The 21,688-nt window shown below is 40.7% G+C and overlaps 1 protein-coding gene across 1 annotated transcript in view; it reads left to right on the top strand.

Moving 5' to 3' along the window:
• LOC127440956 (corticotropin-releasing factor receptor 2-like) overlaps window positions 1–21,688 on the top strand; it is a 142,539-nt gene that overhangs the window by 97,989 nt on the left and 22,862 nt on the right. Inside the window, exons 4-9 of the mRNA XM_051698049.1 lie at window positions 137–243; window positions 9,069–9,186; window positions 10,053–10,206; window positions 15,743–15,803; window positions 16,820–16,892; window positions 19,413–19,498. Of these exons, the coding sequence (XP_051554009.1) occupies window positions 137–243; window positions 9,069–9,186; window positions 10,053–10,206; window positions 15,743–15,803; window positions 16,820–16,892; window positions 19,413–19,498 (599 nt within the window). The remainder of the gene's footprint in view (window positions 1–136; window positions 244–9,068; window positions 9,187–10,052; window positions 10,207–15,742; window positions 15,804–16,819; window positions 16,893–19,412; window positions 19,499–21,688) is intronic.

The raw sequence follows: 21,688 nt of genomic DNA, 5'->3' as shown, positions 1-21,688 counted from the left end.
ATAAAAATCAATCCTTGGGACATACTAGAAGTACCCATAGTTGAAGAACACCTCATATACAATCATATGTTGTAAGAACACTGAGTTATTACTTTAGGCATGGCAATATTAGGAATAATTAATGTGTTCTTCACAGAGGAAGTACCCCATGCATTACAAGATAGCCCTCATCATTAATTACTTCGGTCACTGTATATCTGTTGGAGCTCTCGTTATTGCCTTCATCCTCTTCCTGTGCTTGAGGTAAGTGTGTCCAGGATAATTATGTAGTGTTGTGTGAGTGTTCTCATGTGCTGAAGGCTTGCTTAGGGTTGATCAATAAAAGGAAACTACATGAAAAGTGATGCCATCATTTTTATAGTTTTAGATTTGCTGTACGGAACACCTACTATGCATTTCACTCTCTGTGAAGCCTGTATACAGTATATAATGAGTTACAAATATATTGGTATTGCATTATAATGCATTCATAATGCCTTATAATATACCTAATATTCAGTTGTGTGCTCTTGTTAATATACTTAAAGGAATAGTTCACCCAAAAATGAAAATTTGCTGATAATTTACATCCAAGATGTATATGACCTTCTTTCTTTGTCAGAACAGGATTTAAGATTTTTAGGAAAGTATCCCAGGGTTTTAGCTTCATCCAATGCAAGTGAATGGCAACCAATTTTTGAAGGTCCAAAAAGCATATTTAGGCAGCATCAAAGTAATCCACACGACTCTAGTCAATAGAGTAATGTCTTCTGAAGTTAATCGATACATTTCTGTGAAAAACAAATTGCTAATTAAAATGTTTTTAACTTAAAATCGGCACTTCCACCAGCTCTCTGTAGCTGTTTAAACTGACCTAACTCTCACATGAAGTATGTTCCTCTGTGGTAAACAGAGCGGAACTTATGAATTCTCACGTGATCACTCCAACGTGATGATGTCACGTAGCAGCGGTATGAGGGATTGAGTGTTTACAGGAAGCGATTTTTTTTTTTTTTTAAGTTAATATAGTGTTTTAATTAGTGATTTGTTTTTCGAACTCTCGCACAGGTGTCCTGTCTCGTTTTGTCGCCTGTTGCATGCATCGCGTGGTGTTTGCCTCGCGATGTACGCTCAGGCTTTGTCTAGTGTGAGAATGCATGGCATTGCTTTGTTAGCGTTGCCGTGCATTCTCTCGTCCTATCTGTCGGTTGGCATGAGCTCATGTTGCCTATTGTCTTGGCGATATGCGCTAGTGCCATTAGAGTTTTTGTGAGAGCACGTGGCTTTGTTTTATTTCTGTTTTGCCTCATTTCTCTCTGTCTTGCGTCATACCCTGCATCCTTGTTTGCTTATTATTAGCTCGTTAGTCACATCTGCCCTGCTTGTTAACCTGTTTGATTTCTCTCCCTATTTTAATCTCCTCGTGTGTGCTGTCCAGTGCCACTTCGTCTTGTTTGTTGGTCTTGCTCGAGTTGGTCCTGTTCCCCGTCCAGTCGGTCCTGCCCTTTTTCCTCCAGCCCATCCTTTACCTCGTTTTCCCCCCCTCCGGGATAGTTTGCATTTCTGTTTTTGTTTATTTTTGTATTAATAAAGCTTTTTGTTTTTTACTCTGTGTTTGGGTCCTGCCTCTGCTGATTTCGTGACAGCAGATCAATGTTTCCTGTCTGTTTATATATTGATTTGGCAAGTAGTCTTGTTATGAACAGGATAATGAGGAGTTAGATGGCCAGTAATTACAAAATAAACACAAACAGTTTTTTTTTTTTCTTCACATAATCACATAATTTAAACTCAAATCAATGTTTCACGTCCATTTATTTATTTATTTGGTTAGTGGCCATGTATTAAGCTGGATAATGTACTGTCAGCCGGTTGTTATCGCAAAATAAACCCCTTCAAGCTGCACCATGCAGGGTTTATTTTGTGATAACAACAGCCAGCTGGCAGTATATTGTGCCTTACTTATTACATGACTCTCTAGAGTATTTGATTCTGATTGGTCAATTGTAGTATGGTCAAATGTTTTGTATATTTTTTAATTAAGGGTCAGATCAGGGGAAAATAGGTTCCAGCATGATCTCATGAAAATTATGTGACGGTGGTGACTTTTTTGCTAAATGATCGCACATCATTCATCACACCATACAGCTGCAGGGGTCCCTAAAATATCAGCTGGACCTCTTTGACCTAAACGATTTACTTGAAGTACCCTCGATATTTAAAGTAATGTTAAATTTTTTTAAATTAATGTTAAGACATTTTCAGTCTTTTCATTTTTCTTATTATTACTTTATTTTAATGAACCTTTATTACAGCTATTGTTTTTTTTTTCTTGTAATATTCATACATTTAATTTAATTTAATTCACCAATGCAATTTCTTAATCAGGGATTGCACTACAATTAATTATTATCTGTCACAAAAACTTGTAAAATTGACATTGTCATTTCTGTTTTCATTTTCCTGATATTATTATAAACGTGTCATTCCATTTGTGTATGTACCTTTGATATCTTGATTTGATATAGACAAAATTTATGTTTTCAATCATTAAAAAAAAGCCAGTAAGAAAGCCAGGGCTGCAGCAACCATTATAATCTTTATTTTAATAATATAAACTGAGGGTACATTTCCCCACTTACGAACCCTCTAGGGTTATAAACCCCCATTTGGGAAATGATAGGTTACCTATTCTGTAACCCCAGTTCTCTGAAACATCGAGTGGAGAGACCCATCTATGGGAGGGACACACAGTAGTTCCCAGGTAAAATGGCACAAAGAAGTGAGTAAAATTTTCTCTCAAATAGGTTTTTAAGATAAATGCTCTATCGAGTTTTAAATGAACAAAACCGACATCCCTACCCTAACCCATCTTACGATTCATTTTAGTTTTGCGTCCCGTTTCCCAAAAGAATAGTAACTGAAGTAGTAGATTTACGAGTGCTCTGGAGTACTTGTACAGCGTTAAGAGCATCGTAAGGACATAGACTTATGCAGACACCTGCAGGACAAACGCGAATTTACACCTGGTACAATTTAAATATCTGTAGCTAGACTTTATGCTAAAACTTGAATATCAGGAAACCTTTGTTTTATTTATTTTTATTTTAACAGACAAGTCTTATAATAACAACAATAATAATATTAATAATAAAAACGAAATGCATAAAATAGATAGTCTATATAAATGGATGAATACATTAATTAGTATACAAATAAAGTTATTTGTGTGGATTAGTTGGACTAGTTGGTAACAGCAAAGTGGTGGCTTGATTGATTCAGACAACTGTATAAATTAAAATCAGAGAGAGAAAAAAAAAGTAAATAACTGCCTGAAAATCATCAGTTGGCTCATCATCCTAGTCTCCACTTCCTATCTGACACCCAAAGGCGCTCTCGCAAGTTGTGTAGCACCGCACATGCAGCATTGCTGTCACCGTTGTCAATTTTGGGAGAAAGAGCAGACCTCTGCTTTATTGGTGAATGTCCCTAAAGCGCATCTTCTAAACATCTCCTTATTTTGCACTCCACGATATCACGGTGAACCTCGTAATATTCAATGAATGCTTGTAATTTGACTACCACCCCTGGAGTCATGAGTTCGAATCCAGGGCATGCTGAGTGACTCCAGCCAGGTCTTCTAAGCAACCAAATTGGCCCGATGGCTAGGGAGGGTAGAGTCACATGGGGTAACCTCCTCGTGGTCGCTATAATGTGTGGTTATCGTTCTCGGTGGGGCGCGTGGTGAGTTGTGTGTGGATGCCACGGAGAATAGCGTGGGCCTCCACACGCGCTATGTCTACGCAGTAACGCGCTCAACAAGCCACGTGATAAGATGCGTGGATTGACGGTCTCGTGGAGGAAATGATTGTAAAATATTATGCATGTAACATTACAGAGCAGGCAGAACAGGCTGAAGATAGGACGAGACAAAGATGTATGAGAACCCAAGTGCAGTTTTATTTACAGTGCTGGTATCCAAACGTGAATTCAAAACAGAGTATAACCAGAACATAAACTAAACTAGACTAGACTAAACTTGACTATGAACAATGCCTATGCAATAATCATGAACAAAGACATTACACCAACAATACTCGACAAGAGACAATGGCTAACATGAGGGCTTAAATACAAACAAAAGAAAACAAGATTTGTAAACCAAAGACCCATAAGAACAAGACACATGAAACATGAGGGAAACAGGAAAACACATGACAAAGACACATGACCAGACAAAGAAGTAAACTTATTTCAAATAAAAGACATGAAGTCAAAAACATTATTCAAAACACAAACAAAACACACATAAACGTGACAATGCACAAATATAATGAAGTTACAATGACGAGCAGCACTATACATTCACATTTCAGCACTGTCACACGGACAGCAACTGAAGAAGCACTTAAAGTGCATCCTCACACATTTCTTGTTAAGTGCAGTTTTGGGAAACGCACGTAAAAAATAACGAACGTTCTTAGAATCGCTCATAGAAAACGCTCTTAACTGCTAAGATCAATCGTTATTGGGAAATGAGGCCCTAGTCTGTTTACATCAAATTACACTTCAGACTAAATGAAAAAGCTATAAGAATAATGAAGTGACAATGAAGAGGTCAAAAAATAGAATATATAAGCACCCTTCCTTTTGCTATCACGCAAGTATCTTCTCCAACAGGTGGAAAATGAATAATACAAATTAAAATCTGAAGACAATTATAAATGTAAACATAATAGTGATAATGATAACAATAATTAAAATATAAATACATTTAAAGGTTCAAGGTGAACATGTTTAGGTTGTATACACGTCTGCTATATAAAGTGAACCTGCCGTTTCACAGGTTTTCCAGGAGACATGCTCCCGCTGCACTCCTCTAAACAAACAGCGCATCAGAGACACGCATGGACGGCTTTTCTGTCATCTGTTCTTCAAAATATAATAAAGTGTGTTTCTTCAAGTGCATATATTTGTATCTATAATTCAGCCTACTGATGTCCGTCATTTTAATCCTGTTCTTTGGGCATCTGTTCAGGTCCCAGCCAAAGAAACAAAACTTTAGGCTATATGAGAGCCCCTTATGATGCACATCGCGTACATTCATGTTCCAATAATTTTTTTGCATCACTTTCATTAATCTCTATGAAGTTGAGAATTAAAACATTTGAAACCCCATCTTACTAAAGCCATCATTATTTCTGTAATTAAATTCTGTAATAGTTAATACATTTCAGCGCCTTGACAAGGTTACAAACAACTTCTATATTTGTCAGTATTTCCACGTTTCTTTCATTTTGGGAAGATAAAGTTTCAGCACCTTTGGACCAGACAGCTCCCATTAAGAAGCACTTACATTCTACTTTATAACTAGCAATCTACTGTGCTAGTTTGGGAAACATTAAGATGATCGTAAACGATTGTAAAAAAACCTCGAATGAATTGTGCCTGGTAAATGCGCTATTTACTAGCACGCACTCTCTCCATTGGTTTAGCCCCCATTCACTAGAGGAGTTATGCAGACCAGCCAACAGTGCAAACGCGCCTGCAAAAAGTGTGCAGAACGCAACTTGCATGCGCAGTTGTGATTTTGCAGGCCGATTCTGAGTGTTCTACAGTGGAGGACGCCACAGACCGCATTTGTCACACCCTGCCGAGACTGTACATCTTCACTGTGATCCAGACACCTAAATCATCTTTTAAAGGTGCACTAAGTAATTTTTTCCTCATTAAAAAGTTTAACTCCTATAGACATTAATGCAGTGTTTAAGCAGTGTTTCTCAACTGGTGGGTCGCAGGTTTATTTGGACTGGGTCGCGGACAGCAGGGAAAGAACATGTGGTTCCCCCACCCACATTAAATTTAGGACTGCCAAGGCCAATTTAATGATAAACTAATACACGCAAAAGGATTCTCTGTAACGCTATATTGTTGTGGTGCGATTAAAGCTTGTTTTTCATGCGAGTGCACAAAGAACTCATGCCAATGATCTGTTCTAATGTACTGTATCTCCGGATTGGATTCTAGTGAGAATTTTCTAGTTTGAATTGCTATGGAGGAAGTCCATGAGCTCACGCGATTGTGGCGGGCACCTTTTACTGCCTGGTCCCGGTCTCTGAGCTTCTCCACTCAAACTACCCTCGACGGTGGGGCTGCCAGGGTGTACTCGGCGATTCCCCAGGTGGATAAGGTGTTCACGGTGCACCTGTGCCCGCAGATCGCCGCCACATGGCTTAGCCGTCCGAGACTCCCATCCAAGGCCTGTAGGATTACGTTGTCACTGGCGACTAAGGACTACAGTGCCGCTGGACTGGCCACCTCCACCCTACACGCCACGGCTCTCTTGCAAGCACACCAAGCCGAGGCACTCAGAGAACTGCACGAGGGTAGTTCTGACCTGAGATCGATGCAGGAGCTGCGCTCGGCAACCGATCCCACCCTCCAGGCATTGAAGGTCACGGCGTGGTCTCTCGGGCAGGCGATGTCCACCCTGGTGGTCCAGGAGTGCCACCTTTGGCTCAACCTTTGCCCGGCAGTTTTCAACTGTGAGGAAGCAGATGGAGGCCATCCAACATATCCTGCCCCGGCGTGGCTCAAGATCCCACACCCCATATGCTCGTCGCCAAGGGCGTCCTCCTGCGGCAACAACACCAGCTCTGCCACAGCCCGCCACAGCAGACCGGCCCTGGCGTGGAGCCGGCTGCAGGAAGCAGACGCCACCCGTCTCATGGCCGGCCACCAAGAATCCAGGAAGGCTTCGAAACGCCCCTGAGACAGGCAGCCTGGGAAGTCGGAGACCCGCTACAAAGGAGCTGGTAAGAGCACCACTCTTTCCCCTGGTGGAGGGCCGGGCGGAGAATCCTTGTTTATCTTTTCTTATCATTTCACTGCAAGCCCAAAGGGCTGAGGTACCCACATTTTCAAGAAAAGAGTGGTTTCCTCACTTCCTGGGTCACTCAGTCGGTGTCCACGGCCATTGTTATCATGACTGCCGGGCACCATTTCTTTTTGTCAGGTACGGCCCCCGCGCGCCCAGCTGTGGCACAATCCCACCATCGTCACGACGGTCTCGACGGGTCGCGAGGACAATTCCCCTGCCTCCCCGTCCCAGACTGCTCCTACAGTGGGTGTAAGGAGCCAGCTAAATGCTTCGATGTCCCTGGACTCAGCAAAGCCACGATTGGCACCTCAGGCTCCGCCCCATCATGAGGCCCCACCCACCGGTATGTCCGACGCGATTGTCCCCTTTGTCCCCCTCGCTCGGAGCTTGGGGGCATGGCTCATGCTCCCCAACCCGCTGCAGTGGCTGATCAGGACCGTCCAACTCGGCTACATGATTCAGTTCACCAGGCGCCCGCCCAGGTTCAACGGCATCTGCTTCACTTCGGTGAAAGGCGAGAACGCCACTGCCTTGTGCGCAGAGATTGCTTCCCTTCTATGGAAGGATGTGATAGAGCCTGTTCCTCCAACCGAGATGAGGAAGGGGTTTTACAGCCCCTACTTCATCGTACTCAAAAAAGGTGGTGGGTTGTGGCCAATCTTGGACCTGCGAGTTCTGAACCGGGCCTTGCACAGACACCCGGTCAAGATGCTGATGCAAAAAAACGCATTTTGGCAAGTGTCCGGCATCAAGATTGGTTTGTGGTGGTAGACCTGAAGGACGCGTACTTCCACATCTCGGTTCTACCTCAACACAGACCCTTCCTGTGGTTTGCTTTCGAGGGCCGGGCATACCAGTACAAGGTCCTCCCCTTCGGTCTGTCCCTGTCACCTCGCCCACTGAGAGCGAGAACCACATTGTGGTGACCACGAGGAGGTTAACCCAACGTGACTCTACCCTCCCTAGCAGCCGGGCCAATTGGTTGCTTAGAAAGCCTGACTGGAGTCACTCAGCACACCCTGAATTAAAACTTGTGACTCCAGGTGTGGTAGTCAATGTCTTTACTTGCTGAGCTACCCAGGCCCCCGTTTTTGACTTCATTCTCAAAATATTCCAACTTTATTCTTGAAATTTTGACTTTATTCTCGAAATATTAGTTATCTTGTAGTGCTATGACTTTATTCTCAAAATTTTGACTTTATTCTCGTAATTTTGACTTTATTCTCAAAATATTATGACTTTTGTCAAAACGCCGTTGTAAAAAGTCACAAAGACACCAAAAAAAAAATATATATATATATATATTTCACCTAGTGACATATTTTTTTTTCACAGCGAAGTTCAGGGGATCCGTACAAAGTAGCTTCCCCAACACTGAAATTCTTTTATTTTTTTTTTAACATCCAATCTCCACAATGCACATCTTCACATTTTTGAACTGCGTTATACCCCTAATGCATACAATATATGGCCAAAGGTTTGTGAACACCCCCTTCTAATTAACAAATTTGGTTACTCCATTAAATCCAGTAAAGAAAAATCTTAATGTTTCTTTATGATAATGGCTTGGGCTTTGTGTGCTTCCAAATTTGTGGCAACTGTTTGGGGATAGACCTTTTCTGTTCCAGCATGACAATGCCCCTGTGAACAAAGTGAGGTCCATAAAGAAATGGTTTACTGTGTCTGGCGTGGAAGAAATTGACTGGCCTGCACAAAGCCCAGACCTGAACCCCACTGATCACTTTTGGGGTGAACTGGAACATCAACTGTAAGTCAGGCCCCATCGACCAACATCAGTTCCTGACCTCACTGATAGCCTTGTGTCTGAATGAGAGCAAATCCCTGCAGCCATGTTACTACATACAGTATAGTGGAAAGCCTTCCCAAAAGAGTGGAAGCTGTTATAACAGCAAAGGGGGAAATTGATGCCTAAGGCTTTGAAATCAAATGTTCATCAAGCATATACGGTGTCCACAAACTTTTGGCCATATAGTGTATAATGAGTCATGATACATGAATCATACCTTCATCAGGCATAATAGGCTTCATAGAAAGTGTTTCTGAACAGTTCACCTCTGGCCCTTCTTTGCACTCTCTTGATATTCATGCATACATATTTCCAGTATAATCAGCTCATGCAAATGGAAACACAAATGTGTCACCATGTAAAAGTCGGAATGATTACTATTTTTTATTCTTTTAATTCCAGGAGCATCCGATGCCTTCGAAACATAATCCACTGGAACTTAATTACGACGTTCATTCTGAGGAATGTAATGTGGTTTTTGCTTCAGCTGATTGACCACAACATTCATGAGATGAATGAGGTAGAAAACTATTTTAAACTACTTACATGTCAGCCTATTTGCAAACGGATCAGCAGGCTTTGAACATTTGCATTGTTGCTGTTGGCGAACGATTCCTTACCAAAGCAGCTTTCAAAACATCTGAAACAAGTAACTAAAGATTACGAGTGGAGGTTTTGTTTTGATTTGTTTTTATTCTCTCTGGAAAGATGCATTCTGTGCTTCTCAAAGGACTTTCTTTTCTACATCTAGCACCTCATTAGAGTTTTCCTGCATTTTTATTTCCAACTTGAAAATAACTGACAGTGGAGAGCAGAGATCTGAGACTGTGATGGTCAAAAGTACTTCATTCTATCATGTACCCATCATGCAATGTGCATTTAGAATCTCTGCCAAGATTAACTGTAATTTCAACTGATTTAACAACAAAAGTTGACAATCCTATATGGGAAAATGTGATTGAGTATGAATTTAGTGGAATGTTTTCCAATTGAAAGGAAACAATAACACTAATTTTTAAGGCAGAGTAATATTATCGTTTCACCCTAGTGAAAGATAGCAAACTTGTGAGTAATTAGGGAAGATTGTGTTTATGTATGGTATTTTACAGAAACCTTCTACTGAATGAATTGGGATTGCATTCAAATTAGCTGAAATTTAGATTGCTGCTTCCAAACACCTTTGTAGATAATGTGATTGTATTAGGATTAATAGGTATTTTTAGGTAAAGTTATAATATCATTCAGACACATGGTGGGACATGGTGTTTTTATAAGACCCAGAATAAGTTTAATTTTAGCATCAAGTTTTGCTGTTAGAGATTTTCAGTATTGTAAGCCGTCCAAATAGTTCACCCCAATTAACACCCTTTCCTTTTCTCTGTACAGCCCTGGTGTCGCCTCATAACAACAATCTATAATTACTTTGTGGTGACCAATTTCTTCTGGATGTTTGTGGAGGGCTGTTATCTTCACACGGCTATTGTGATGACATATTCCACAGACAAGCTCAGAAAATGGGTCTTCCTCTTCATCGGATGGTGTGAGTTTACAGTATTTATATGGGTCTGCTTGTTTTGAAAGGTCTAATCAACTGTAATTTAATTTAACTGCAGATATGAAAGTTGAATTAAAGTTTTTTTTTTTTTTTTTTTTTGCTATTTGCCTTTGTTTTGTGTTGTTGGAACATTTATGCTTGTCAAATAACTTTGTTAGCATGAATTTCACAAAACCTGTCAAGAACATGCAAAAATCATATTTCACCACATAATTTGATTAAATAATATGTCTATAAGAATAAGTCTGTCACTGGGATTAAGATTTTTACATTACCCTCCTTGAGAAAATAAAATTATATATATATATATATATATATATATATATATATATATATATATATATATATATATATACACACACTATATGGCCAAAAGTTTGTGGACACCATATGTGCTTGATGAACATTTGATTTCAAAACCTTAGGCATCAGTTTCCCCCTTTGCTGTAATAACAACATCCACTCTTTTGGGAAGGCTTTTCACTATACTGTATGTAGTACCATGGGTGCAGGGATTTGCTCTCATTCAGACACAAGGCTATCAGTGAGGTCAGGAACTGACGTTGGTCGATGGGGCCTGACTTACAGTTGCTGTTCCAGTTCACCCCAAAAGTGATCAGTGGGGTTCAGGTCTGGGCTTTGTGCAGGCCAGTCAATTTCTTCCACGCCAGACACAGTAAACCATTTCTTTATGGACCTCACTTTGTTCACAGGGGCATTGTCATGCTGGAACAGAAAAGGGCTATCCCCAAACAGTTGCCACAAATTTGGAAGCACACAAAGCCCAAGCCATTACATAAAGAAACATTAAGTTCCCTATCTGTCACTCACTCGAAGTTGTGTCAATGAATTGGCAAGTGGAATTTGCATGCCACTCCCCCAGACATACGGGTATAAAAGGAGCTGGTATGCAACCACTCATTCAGATTTTCTCTTCGGAGCCGAGCGGTTGTGTTCAGCGAGCTAAATTACTCTACCGATCTATTCACCTCGAAAATCTGTTGGATTTACGCCGCATTTCAGTGGCTTCTCCCCCTCTTGCACTGGTGAAGTGCAGAGAATGCCCCTGGGCACTTCAGCAGCTAAAAGAGTATATTCTTCCTACTAAAATAATATATTTTCCCTTCTTAAAAGAGTGGCATTAACGGAGAGCGTCTTTTTAAAGATGCCTCTCTCCGTTTGTGTGTATTTCCTGGTTGCGGTCGTTACCTTTCCGCTTCCGATGGCCACGATTGCAGTCATACGTGCTCGGGCGCTGCCCACACGGAGACAGCGTTTGTGGACGGGTCATGTTCTCACTGCGAGAGCATGACCATGGCAACGTTGCGGTCGTGGTTTTTACTTCGTTAGAGGGAGAGACCACCCCAGCGGCTCCCTGCCTCGGTCCTTCTACCTTTGGGTTTGAGGCCACGTCGGTTAGCACTGGGGGCGATTTGGGGACCCCAATGGGAGCCACTCCACTGGGTAACTCCCCACGGACCTCCCATTCCCCAGTACGCTCATTTGCCCCGCTGGGATGAGACCGCTGGCTCGTCTCGGGGTGGGTTCGCAATTTCAATTACGGCGCTCGCGAAGTGGATGAGCTCTTGACTGCAGCATTGGAGAGCGGGCTGTCCAGTCTGACGCTGAGGACTCCCACCTTCGGGTGTGGTCACCTAGTCACAGCCTGACGCGCAGCTGGCAGCCATGCTTGCCCGGGCGGCTGTGTGTGTCGGGCTGGAGTGGAACCCTCCACCCCCCTGAACCTTCGCAGCCTGATGATTGGTTCCTGGGCCCGGAGCGCCGCTCACGGCCGCGCCCCACCCCGGTCCCTTTCTCCCTGGAGGTGCATGAGGAGCTCACAAGGTCGGGGCAGGCAAGTTTCACTGCCCGGACCCGGTCTCTGAGCTCCTCTGCTCTCACTACCCTCGATGGTGGGGCTGCCAGAGGGTACTCGGCGATTCCTCAGGTGGATAAGTCGGTTGCGATGCACCTGTGCCCACAAAACGGAGCCACCTGGAGGGGCGGCCTGAGACCACCGTCCAGCGCCTGTAGGGTTATGTCATCTCTGGTGACTAAGGCCTGAGGTGCCGCTGGACAGGCCACCTCCGCCCTGCATGCCATGGCTCTCCTGCAAGTGCACCAAGCCAAGGCGCTAAGAGAACTGCACGAGGGTAGTTCTGACCCGGGATTGATGCAGGAGCTGTGCTCGGCGACCGACCTCGCTCTCCGGGCGATGAAGGTCACGGTGCAGTCTCTCGGGCAGGCGATGTCCACCCTGGTGGCCGAGGAGCGCCACCTATGGCTCAACCTGGTCGAGATGAGAGAGGCTGACAAGGCACGATTCCTTGACGCCCCCATTTCCCAGGTCAGCCTGTTCGGCGACACCGTCGAGGACTTCGCCCAGCAGTTCTCGGCGGTGAAGAAGCAGACGGAGGCTATACAGCACATCCTGCCCTGGCGCACCTCAAGACCCCGCACCCTGTCTGCTCGTCACCAAGGGTGTCCTCCTGCAGCAACAGCACCGGCTCCGCCGCAGCCCGCCCCTGTGGCCCGGCGCCGGCGTGGAGCCCACCGCAGGAAGCAGATGCCACCCGTCTCACGGCTGGCCGCCAAGAACCCAAGGAAGCCTCAAGTCGCTGCGAGCCACTCACATCCCGGGCAACCTCAACACCCCATATAATTTCAGAAATGATTTCAATAATTGATAAATAACATTGTATATGTTTACAATTTTATGATAAACATAATTTTGTAAAGTTTAAAGGGTCATGAAATGCTCTATTTATTGTTTTATTATCTTCCCTCAAATTTTAACGTTCAAAAATTGGTCCCCATTCACTTCCATTGTAAGTGCCTCACTGTAACCTCTATTTTTGCTTTTTTTAAGGAAAAGGAGGGATGAGTCTGAAACTGTCAAAAATTGTATCACTGTTTCAGAAGTATAGCCACAAGACATAAAGTGTGATAAGATTGCAACAAAATAACTTTTTCTGTGTAAAGTTAAAGCCAATATCACAGCTTCGTTACCATGATGATTCAATGTCAACAAACCCTAAAATTACTGTAAAAATTACAGTTTAATCAACTTTACAGCTCAAATAGTACATGAGTTTTATAAAATTATAAGCTTCACATTTCTGACTTTAAACCCTCCATTCACCCATTCACTTCCATTGTAAGTGCCTCACTGTAACCTCAATATTTGCTTTTATTTAAAGAAAAGGAGGAATGAGTCGAAATTAATTTTTGTGGTAATCAACATTATGCCACAAATTTCTTTCGAATGAGCTCAACTTCTACTGAACTCAGACCATTCCTTTAAAAAGCTATTTCTACCTAACCTGGCCCTTAAAATCTGGCCCCATTGGTTTAACCCAAAATAACTATCCAGTCATATTAAATAACAGTTAATTTAGATGTTACCATATGTAGTACATATTTTAGGTTATTTGATCGAATAATTTTACAGAATTTAGGGAAGCCACGTCAGTGTGTGATTCAAATCACAGAGGGGTGCCAAAAGTAAGTTGTAAAGCGAGTTGTTTTTAACTGTACAGACTGAAATAGAGTGAAGAGGAATGCATATTTTATAAACTGAACCCCCCAATCTAAACCTACATCTAACCATCAGTGGAATAAAAAAATAATGTAAAAAGGGAAAATGCAAACTCCGAATCGCCTAGACACTGATTATGCGAATGAAGGTAAACACACTGGAGCCGATGCAAAGATGTCTGATAGGAGATGCCACTTGTTGGTGAGTCTGCATAATGTTGCCAATCCTAGGGTGCCATAACTATCAGAAACAACAGGCTGACTTCCCGTGTGATTCATGGCATCAGCTGCATATTGCAAGATGACAATTTTGTTGGTTTCTATAAGCAGTGTGAAATGCATTCAAGTTGGTATGACTGAATTGGTATTTATCTTTGTTTATGAGCATACTTAGTATTGTTGGATGGACAATCTGCTTTTTGCTGAGGCCAGGTAACCCAGTAGGGGCCAGTTTAATGGCTTCTCCATGTAAATTCTTCATAGAGTCCTGGATTTCTTGCTACCTGCCCATTTAATTGAGGGAAATGTTGGTGTTTAAGCAGTCCACACGGTTCATGCCATTGTTAAACATGGCTTTGTGGAAACCAGACTAACCTAATAGGTGTGACCAAACGCTCCAGAGCACAATTACATTCCTTCGAGCATGATCAAAACAACTCGGGCTCAGAATGACTCAGTTTGGTGCCGCGACTGGGCCCATATTCTCATTTGATCTGCTCTATTAAAGTTGGTTGCTTTCAGCACTTTCAGCACAATGCAGACAGCAGTGTAGTTTATTACTGTGGCATCCTCTTGCGCAAACACATGCTAGAGCAATTTAAGCATTTTTTATTTAAATAAATTAAAAAAATTGCATGAGCCAATTCACTCAAATGAATTGCACTTCAGAGGACAGTTTAGGAGAATTTATCTTTGTGCAATGTTGTTGTTTTTTAGTTTTTTTCAAGCTATGTAGTGTTTTGTCACACTACAATGCTACTTCCTTTAAGTCATTAGCGTCACTGCTTTTAGTTAGTTACTCCTCAACAAATCAAGTCAAGTCATTTTTATTTGTATAGCACTTTTCACAACACACATTGTTTCCAAGCAGCTTTACATAAATTATGCTGTAACAATAAATGGAAAATTATGGTGAAATGTCTTAATGTCTCCATTGTGGGGTTTAAATGAATAACGAGATTGAAAATCATGCCTTAAAGGAATAGTTCACCCAAAAAAAAATTCTCTCATTATTCACTTACCCTGATGCCATCCCAGATGTGTATGACTGTCTTTCTCAAAAAGGCATACTAAGGCAGCACAAAAGTAATCCACATGACTCCAGTCGATCAATTAATGTCTTCTGAAGCGAATTGATGGGTTAATGTAAGAAACAAATCGATAATAAAACGTTTTTAACTTTAAATCGTTGCTTACGGCCAGCGCTGGGATGCTGTTTGAAATGAACTAACTCTCGCATGATGTTCGTTCTTCTGTTGTATACAAAGCGTGCGCTTCCGACTTCTCGCATGAACGTGCCATAGCGCTTACATCGCTGATGCGTCGACTGCTGGCAGGAAGAAATTTTAATAACGTTTAAATTATTGATTTGTTTCTTACACCAACCTATCGATTCGCTTCAGAAGACATTCATTGATCGACTGGAGTCGTGTGGATTCCTTTTATGCTGCCGAAATATGCTTTTTGGACCGTCAAACAGCCAGCAGCCTGATGGCACCCATTTACTTACATTACAAGGACCTACAGAGCTTCAACATTTTTCTAAAAATCTTCATTTGTGTTCTGCTGAAGAAAGACAGTCATACACATCTGGGATGGTATCAGGGTAAGTGAATAATGAGAGAATTTTCTTTTTTTGGGTGAACTAATCCTTTAAAAATGATTATCTATAGGGCCCCAGTGGGCAAGCCAAAGGTGACTGTTACTGAGTGTGTAAAGTGTGAGAGCTGCAAATGTATGCAAATGTATCTTCTCTCTCTTGCAGGTATACCATGTCCGATAATTATAGCGTGGGCCATTGGAAAACTCTACAGTGAAAATGAACAGTAAGTTGCTGATTTAAAGAAGAAATAGTGAAATGAGCTCATGCTGAGAGTGAAAGGAGGTTAATTGTAGAGTATATCTTACTTGAGCCTGTGATTTCAGTTCTAGGAAATATTCATGCTCCGAATGTGATTTTTTATTTTTATTTCTAAAGACTATTAGGCCTATGCAAAACTCAATGCTAGGGTGTTCGGGGTGGTCGCTGGGTGGTTCCCCAAGTCAAAAGAGCATAGCCAAAGTCTATGAAATTTTTGTCTCTCCCCCTTCAATGTAAGTTTATAAGATTTTTTTCATCTGCCATAAGAGAAAGTATTATAACATTGCAAAAATGACACACTTTACCTTAAACAATCCTCAGGGGTGTAGATTCCAGGGGGGGATGAAGGGAGGTAACCCCTCCCACCCAAATATTTATACCATGATCATTGGAAACATGTAAATGCTTCATGTTGCTCATGCCCACTCTCAATTCATATTCAACCAACAAAAAACATTTCATGTATTCCCCAGAGCTTATCAAAGTCAATATGAAATGTGTTGTCTGAACAGGTAAACAGGCCTCTATGGGAAATGACAACAGCCTCTGGTGGGTTTTGTCCCAGTAACTGAACATGAAAAGGCTCAAATTAGTGCCGTATTTTTGCTCTTTATTTATGTGCATCATTTATTTTTGTAATTGTGTTTTCTGCTGAAGATGGAGTTGTTAGCTTTAAGTAGATCTTTTTTTGCTGTGTCTTTAGAATTGTATTAACCCTTAACTTTAAGTTAACTTTAGCTAAACTATTATGAACAGTTGTGTTTTGATGAATTAACATTACACTCAGAAAATATTTTAGCCTCGTTAAAGATTACTCAATTCAATTAAATGGAATTCTGTTTTTCAAATTGAAATGCCTGAACTGGAATTTTTTTAATTAATAAATGCTGTAAAATATAATTGGTCATTGTTTGTTCATGAAACCTAATGCATTAACTAATATATGTCTACACACTAAAACATTTTTTAATTGTGTTTTAGATGCTGGTTTGGGAAGGAACCTGGGAAGTATATAGACTACATTTATCAAGGGCCAGTAATTTTAGTTCTGCTTGTAAGTATTATTAGTAATTATACTGTATTCTCCAGTAAAGTGCATGTAGGTTCTCTTCATTCACATGAACCTTAGCTGAACAGCAAGTTCTTCAAAACCAAAATTGTCATTGTAATTCATATGTAATTTGCAATACAATGGCTCTGTCATATTCTCCTCACTTATCTGACTGTGTATAACAGCTCAAATTTGTGGTTATTGTCAATTCCTCCAACACAATAGTATGCAGAATATATAGCGGACACAGATCTGGAACCCAGATGCATTCCTATATCAGTAGAAACATTTTGACACCCAAATGCATTGAAATGCTCATATGTGATCTTGAAGAGCGCCATTAAAAATGATTGACAACAGCAAATGGCAGTCTGTCCACCATGCCTGGATATTAGCTTTTTACATAATAGCAATGGCTCCAATTTTCAGACAGAGTGCTTGATCTTTGAGATTACTCTTGAACTGATGTTAGAAAAGGAGTTGTGTTTGCTTTATTTTACTTTTTTTTTTTTTTCATGTAAGAGCATTATAAGAATAGTATTATCACAGAAGCCTCTCTGCAGAAGAAGAAAAAAACAGTAGTACATAATTCCAAAATCTGAATAAGCTCTCCAAAACTTTTTTGCATATGAAATTTCTGCATATTCTGTACAGAAGGATAAAGGCATTTCAAGATTGTTGACTACATCTGCCCAAATCCCTTGTTCACCCTAAAATCTATAATCATTCACTCACCCTTGTGCTGTTCCAACACATGCGACTTTCTTTCTTCTGTGGAACATACAGGTGCATCTCAATAAATTAGAATATCGTGGAAAAGTTCATTTATTTCAGTAATTCAACTCAAATTGTGAAACTCATTTATTAAATAAATTCAATGCACACAGACTGAAGTAGTTTAAGTCTTTTGTTCTTTTAATTGTGATGATTTTGGCTCACATTTAACAAAAACCCACCAATTCACTATCTCAAAAAATTAGAATATGGTGACATGCCAATCAGCTAATCAACTCAAAACACCTGCAAAGGTTTCCTGAGCCTTCAAAATGGTCTCTCAGTTTGGTTCACTAGGCTACACAATCATGGGGAAGACTGCTGATCTGACAGTTGTCCAGAAGACAATCATTGACACCCTTCACAAGGAGGGTAAGCCACAAACATTCATTGCCAAAGAAGCTGGCTGTTCACAGAGTGCTGTATCCAAGCATGTTAACAGAAAGTTGAGTGGAAGGAAAAAGTGTGGAAGAAAAAGATGCACAACCAACCGAGAGAACCGCAGCCTTACTATTGTCAAGCAAAATCGATTCAAGAATTTGGGTGAACTTCACAAGGAATGGACTGAGGCTGGGGTCAAGGCATCAAGAGCCACCACACACAGACGTGTCAAGGAATTTGGCTACAGTTGTCGTATTCCTCTTGTTAAGCCACTCCTGAACCACAGACAACGTCAGAGGCATCTTACCTGGGCTAAGGAGAAGAAGAACTGGACTGTTGCCCAGTGGTCCAAAGTCCTCTTTTCAGATGAGAGCAAGTTTTGTATTTCATTTGGAAACCAAGGTCCTAGAGTCTGGAGGAAGGGTGGAGAAGCTCATAGCCCAAGTTGCTTGAAGTCCAGTGTTAAGTTTCCACAGTCTGTGATGATTTGGGGTGCAATGTCATCTGCTGGTGTTGGTCCATTGTGTTTTTTGCAAACCAAAGTCACTGCACCCGTTTACCAAGAAATTTTGGAGCACTTCATGCTTCCTTCTGCTGACCAGCTTTTTAAAGATGCTGATTTCATTTTCCAGCAGGATTTGGCACTTGCCCACACTGCCAAAAGCACCAAAAGTTGGTTAAATGACCATGGTGTTGGTGTGCTTGACTGGCCAGCAAACTCACCATACCTGAACCCCATAGAGAATCTATGGGGTATTGTCAAGAGGAAAATGAGAAACAAGAGAACAAAAAATGCAAATGAGCTGAAGGCCACTGTCAAAGAAACCTGGGCTTCCATACCATCTCAGCAGTGCCACAAACTGATCACCTCCATGCCACGCCGAATTGAGACAGTAATTAAAGCAAAAGGAGCCCCTACCAAGTATTGAGTACATGTACAGTAAATGAACATACTTTCCAGAAGGCCAACAATTCACTAAAAAAAATTTTTTTATTGGTCTTATGATGTATTCTAATTTTTTGAGATAGTGAATTGGTGGGTTTTTGTTAAATGTGAGCCAAAATCATCACAATTAAAAGAACCAAAGACTTAAACTACTTCAGTCTGTGTGCATTGAATTTATTTAATACACGAGTTTCACAATTTGAGTTGAATTACTGAAATAAATGAACTTTTCCACGACATTCTAATTTATTGAGATGCACCTGTAAAAGAGATGTTAGGCAGAAAGCTAGCTTAGGTCACTATTAACTTTCATTGCATATTTTATTTGACAAAAAATTTCATTTTTGGGTGAACTATTCCTTTAATAACTTCACTTTTAAATGATCATTAACCTACCTGTTTGCTCTGCTACCCCAATACAGATAAACTTTGTTTTCCTGTTCAACATTGTACGCATTTTAATGACGAAGTTGAGAGCATCGACAACATCTGAAACAATACAGTACAGGTAAAGCACTTATACCTTTATTCTGTACCTTTTAGGTCTCATGACAGGTTGTAATATAAATGAGATGAGAAGTTGACTCATTCAAAAAACTAATACTTTTTACTCCCACATCTCAAGAACTCCCACCCTAACCTTAAAATAAACTAATCAATGGACAATGATATTACGATTTTTCCTAGGTTTAACCCCAAACCCTAAACCTAACAATAAAGTCTAACCACTATATGCAAACCCTACACCTATCCATAATTTTAATAGGAAAATAACATTTGTGTACCATAGAAGAAAGAAAACATCAGGGTTTGGATGAGAAGAGGGAAGCGTATTATAGGTTATTGACATATGTCAGTCATTTGTATTGCATAAATAAATATGAAATGAGTAACAAAATGTGTTCACTGATGTTTCCTTTCTTAAAATTAAGTATTGAACAGGAGATTTGTTAAAATGTAATGCCTGTATTGTATTGATTTGAAATTCTGAATTTTTAATGGCTGATCTAAAACCAGCCTTTTTCATAAGAGTCTTGTCGATTTCACCATCTTGTATGAAATATTACGAGTTGTCATGAGACTATGCTGGAATTTTTGAAGAATCTTCATGCTGCTCGTTTTCACACAATGACAGTGCATAGCAACCTCAAGGACAACAAAAAAGTACCATAAAATTACCATACGTTCATACGACATACAATAGCACTGTTTGAGAAACAAACCAAAATTTGCTGCATAACACGTTTGGCTGCAGGTTTCTAATGAAATGTCCAGCTGGGGGCGCCAAAAGCAAATAAAATGGTGTCGTATTCAGATGCGGTTTTAAGGTGAATTTTAGATGTATATTTTTTTTTAACACCTCCCTAACCTAAAACTTTTGCCTGCACCTAACCATCGGTGTTTTAAAATATATATGAGAAGTTAAAAAATACATCCTTAGCTTATTAATGCCTAAATCTAACCATTAGTTTTTTTAAATGCAGAAGCAAAATGAAAAAGCACATTTTCTGAAGCAACCACCTCATTTCATGCTGCTTCTGCAACTCTGTAATGTCTTGTGTCAGCTTGAGTTCATGGCTGGACTTGAGCTGCAGTCCACCAACTCTAAGTCCAGTGCCCTGTCAGATGAGCTACTGCACAAGTTAATTGAATAGGAATAAGTGTATATATGTAGATGAGTCTGTAATAAAAGCATTAAAATGTATTGTTTTTCAAAAAATGTGTTAGAGTAAAAGTGTGTCGATATGTAAAATAGCAGGTTATGACTAATAGAGAGAAAAATAAGTATTTCTAAAGTCATAATCAGCCATTTAAGTCATGATTTGAGGGAAAGTCAATAAAACACACAGTTGTTGTAGAGCCTCTAGTTTTCATATCACCTGGAAACGAGTAGGGTATAGCTGCAGGCATTGCTCCAAAAAGGGGTGGTCGCTCCAAACTGCCATTGAAGAAATAGGGAGCCCCTTACCTAACCCTTTCCTTAACCTTAACCGTGAGTGGAAGTGAGGCCCTCTTTTGGAGTTGGCGCAACCTCATTTTGGAGTAACCAAATAAAGGTACAATAAAGTATCTATCTATCTGTCTGTCTGTCTGTCTGTCTGCTTCATCTATCTATCTATCTATCTGTCTGTCTGTCTTTCTGTCTGTCTATCTGTCTATCTATCTATCTGTCTGTCTGTCTGTCTGTCTGCTTCATCTATCTATCTTGTCTGTCTGTCTGTCTGTCTGCTTCATCTATCTATCTATCTATCTGTCTGTCTGTCTGCTTCATCTATCTATCTATCTATCTATCTGTCTGTCTGTCTTTCTGTCTGTCTATCTATCTGTCTATCTATCTGTCTGTCTGTCTGTCTGTCTGTCTATCTGTCTATCTATCTGTCTGTCTGTCTGTCTGTCTGCCTGCTTCATCTATCTGTCTGTCTGTCTGTCTGTCTGTCTATCTAACCCCACCCTCTTTTGGAGATTCTGCCCCCATTTGGAGGTCTCCATCCTGCAGCTATACCTATTTGCTGGAAACTGCAGGGAATTGTACCTGGAGACAAGTTTTGCAAAAATGTATATAGTCACATTTTCACTATGAGACCAGGTTGACTATATAATGTAGAAAAAGCTTGAGATTACTTAAAACAATCAATAGTCAACTTTTATGCAATTTAAGATCAGATCAACTTAAAAATGCAAGTGTATTGAACTTAAT

This window comes from Myxocyprinus asiaticus, chromosome 5 (genome assembly GCF_019703515.2).
Source record: "Myxocyprinus asiaticus isolate MX2 ecotype Aquarium Trade chromosome 5, UBuf_Myxa_2, whole genome shotgun sequence".
NCBI lineage: Eukaryota > Metazoa > Chordata > Actinopteri > Cypriniformes > Catostomidae > Myxocyprinus > Myxocyprinus asiaticus.
This window is presented reverse-complemented; position numbering and strand designations above follow the sequence as displayed.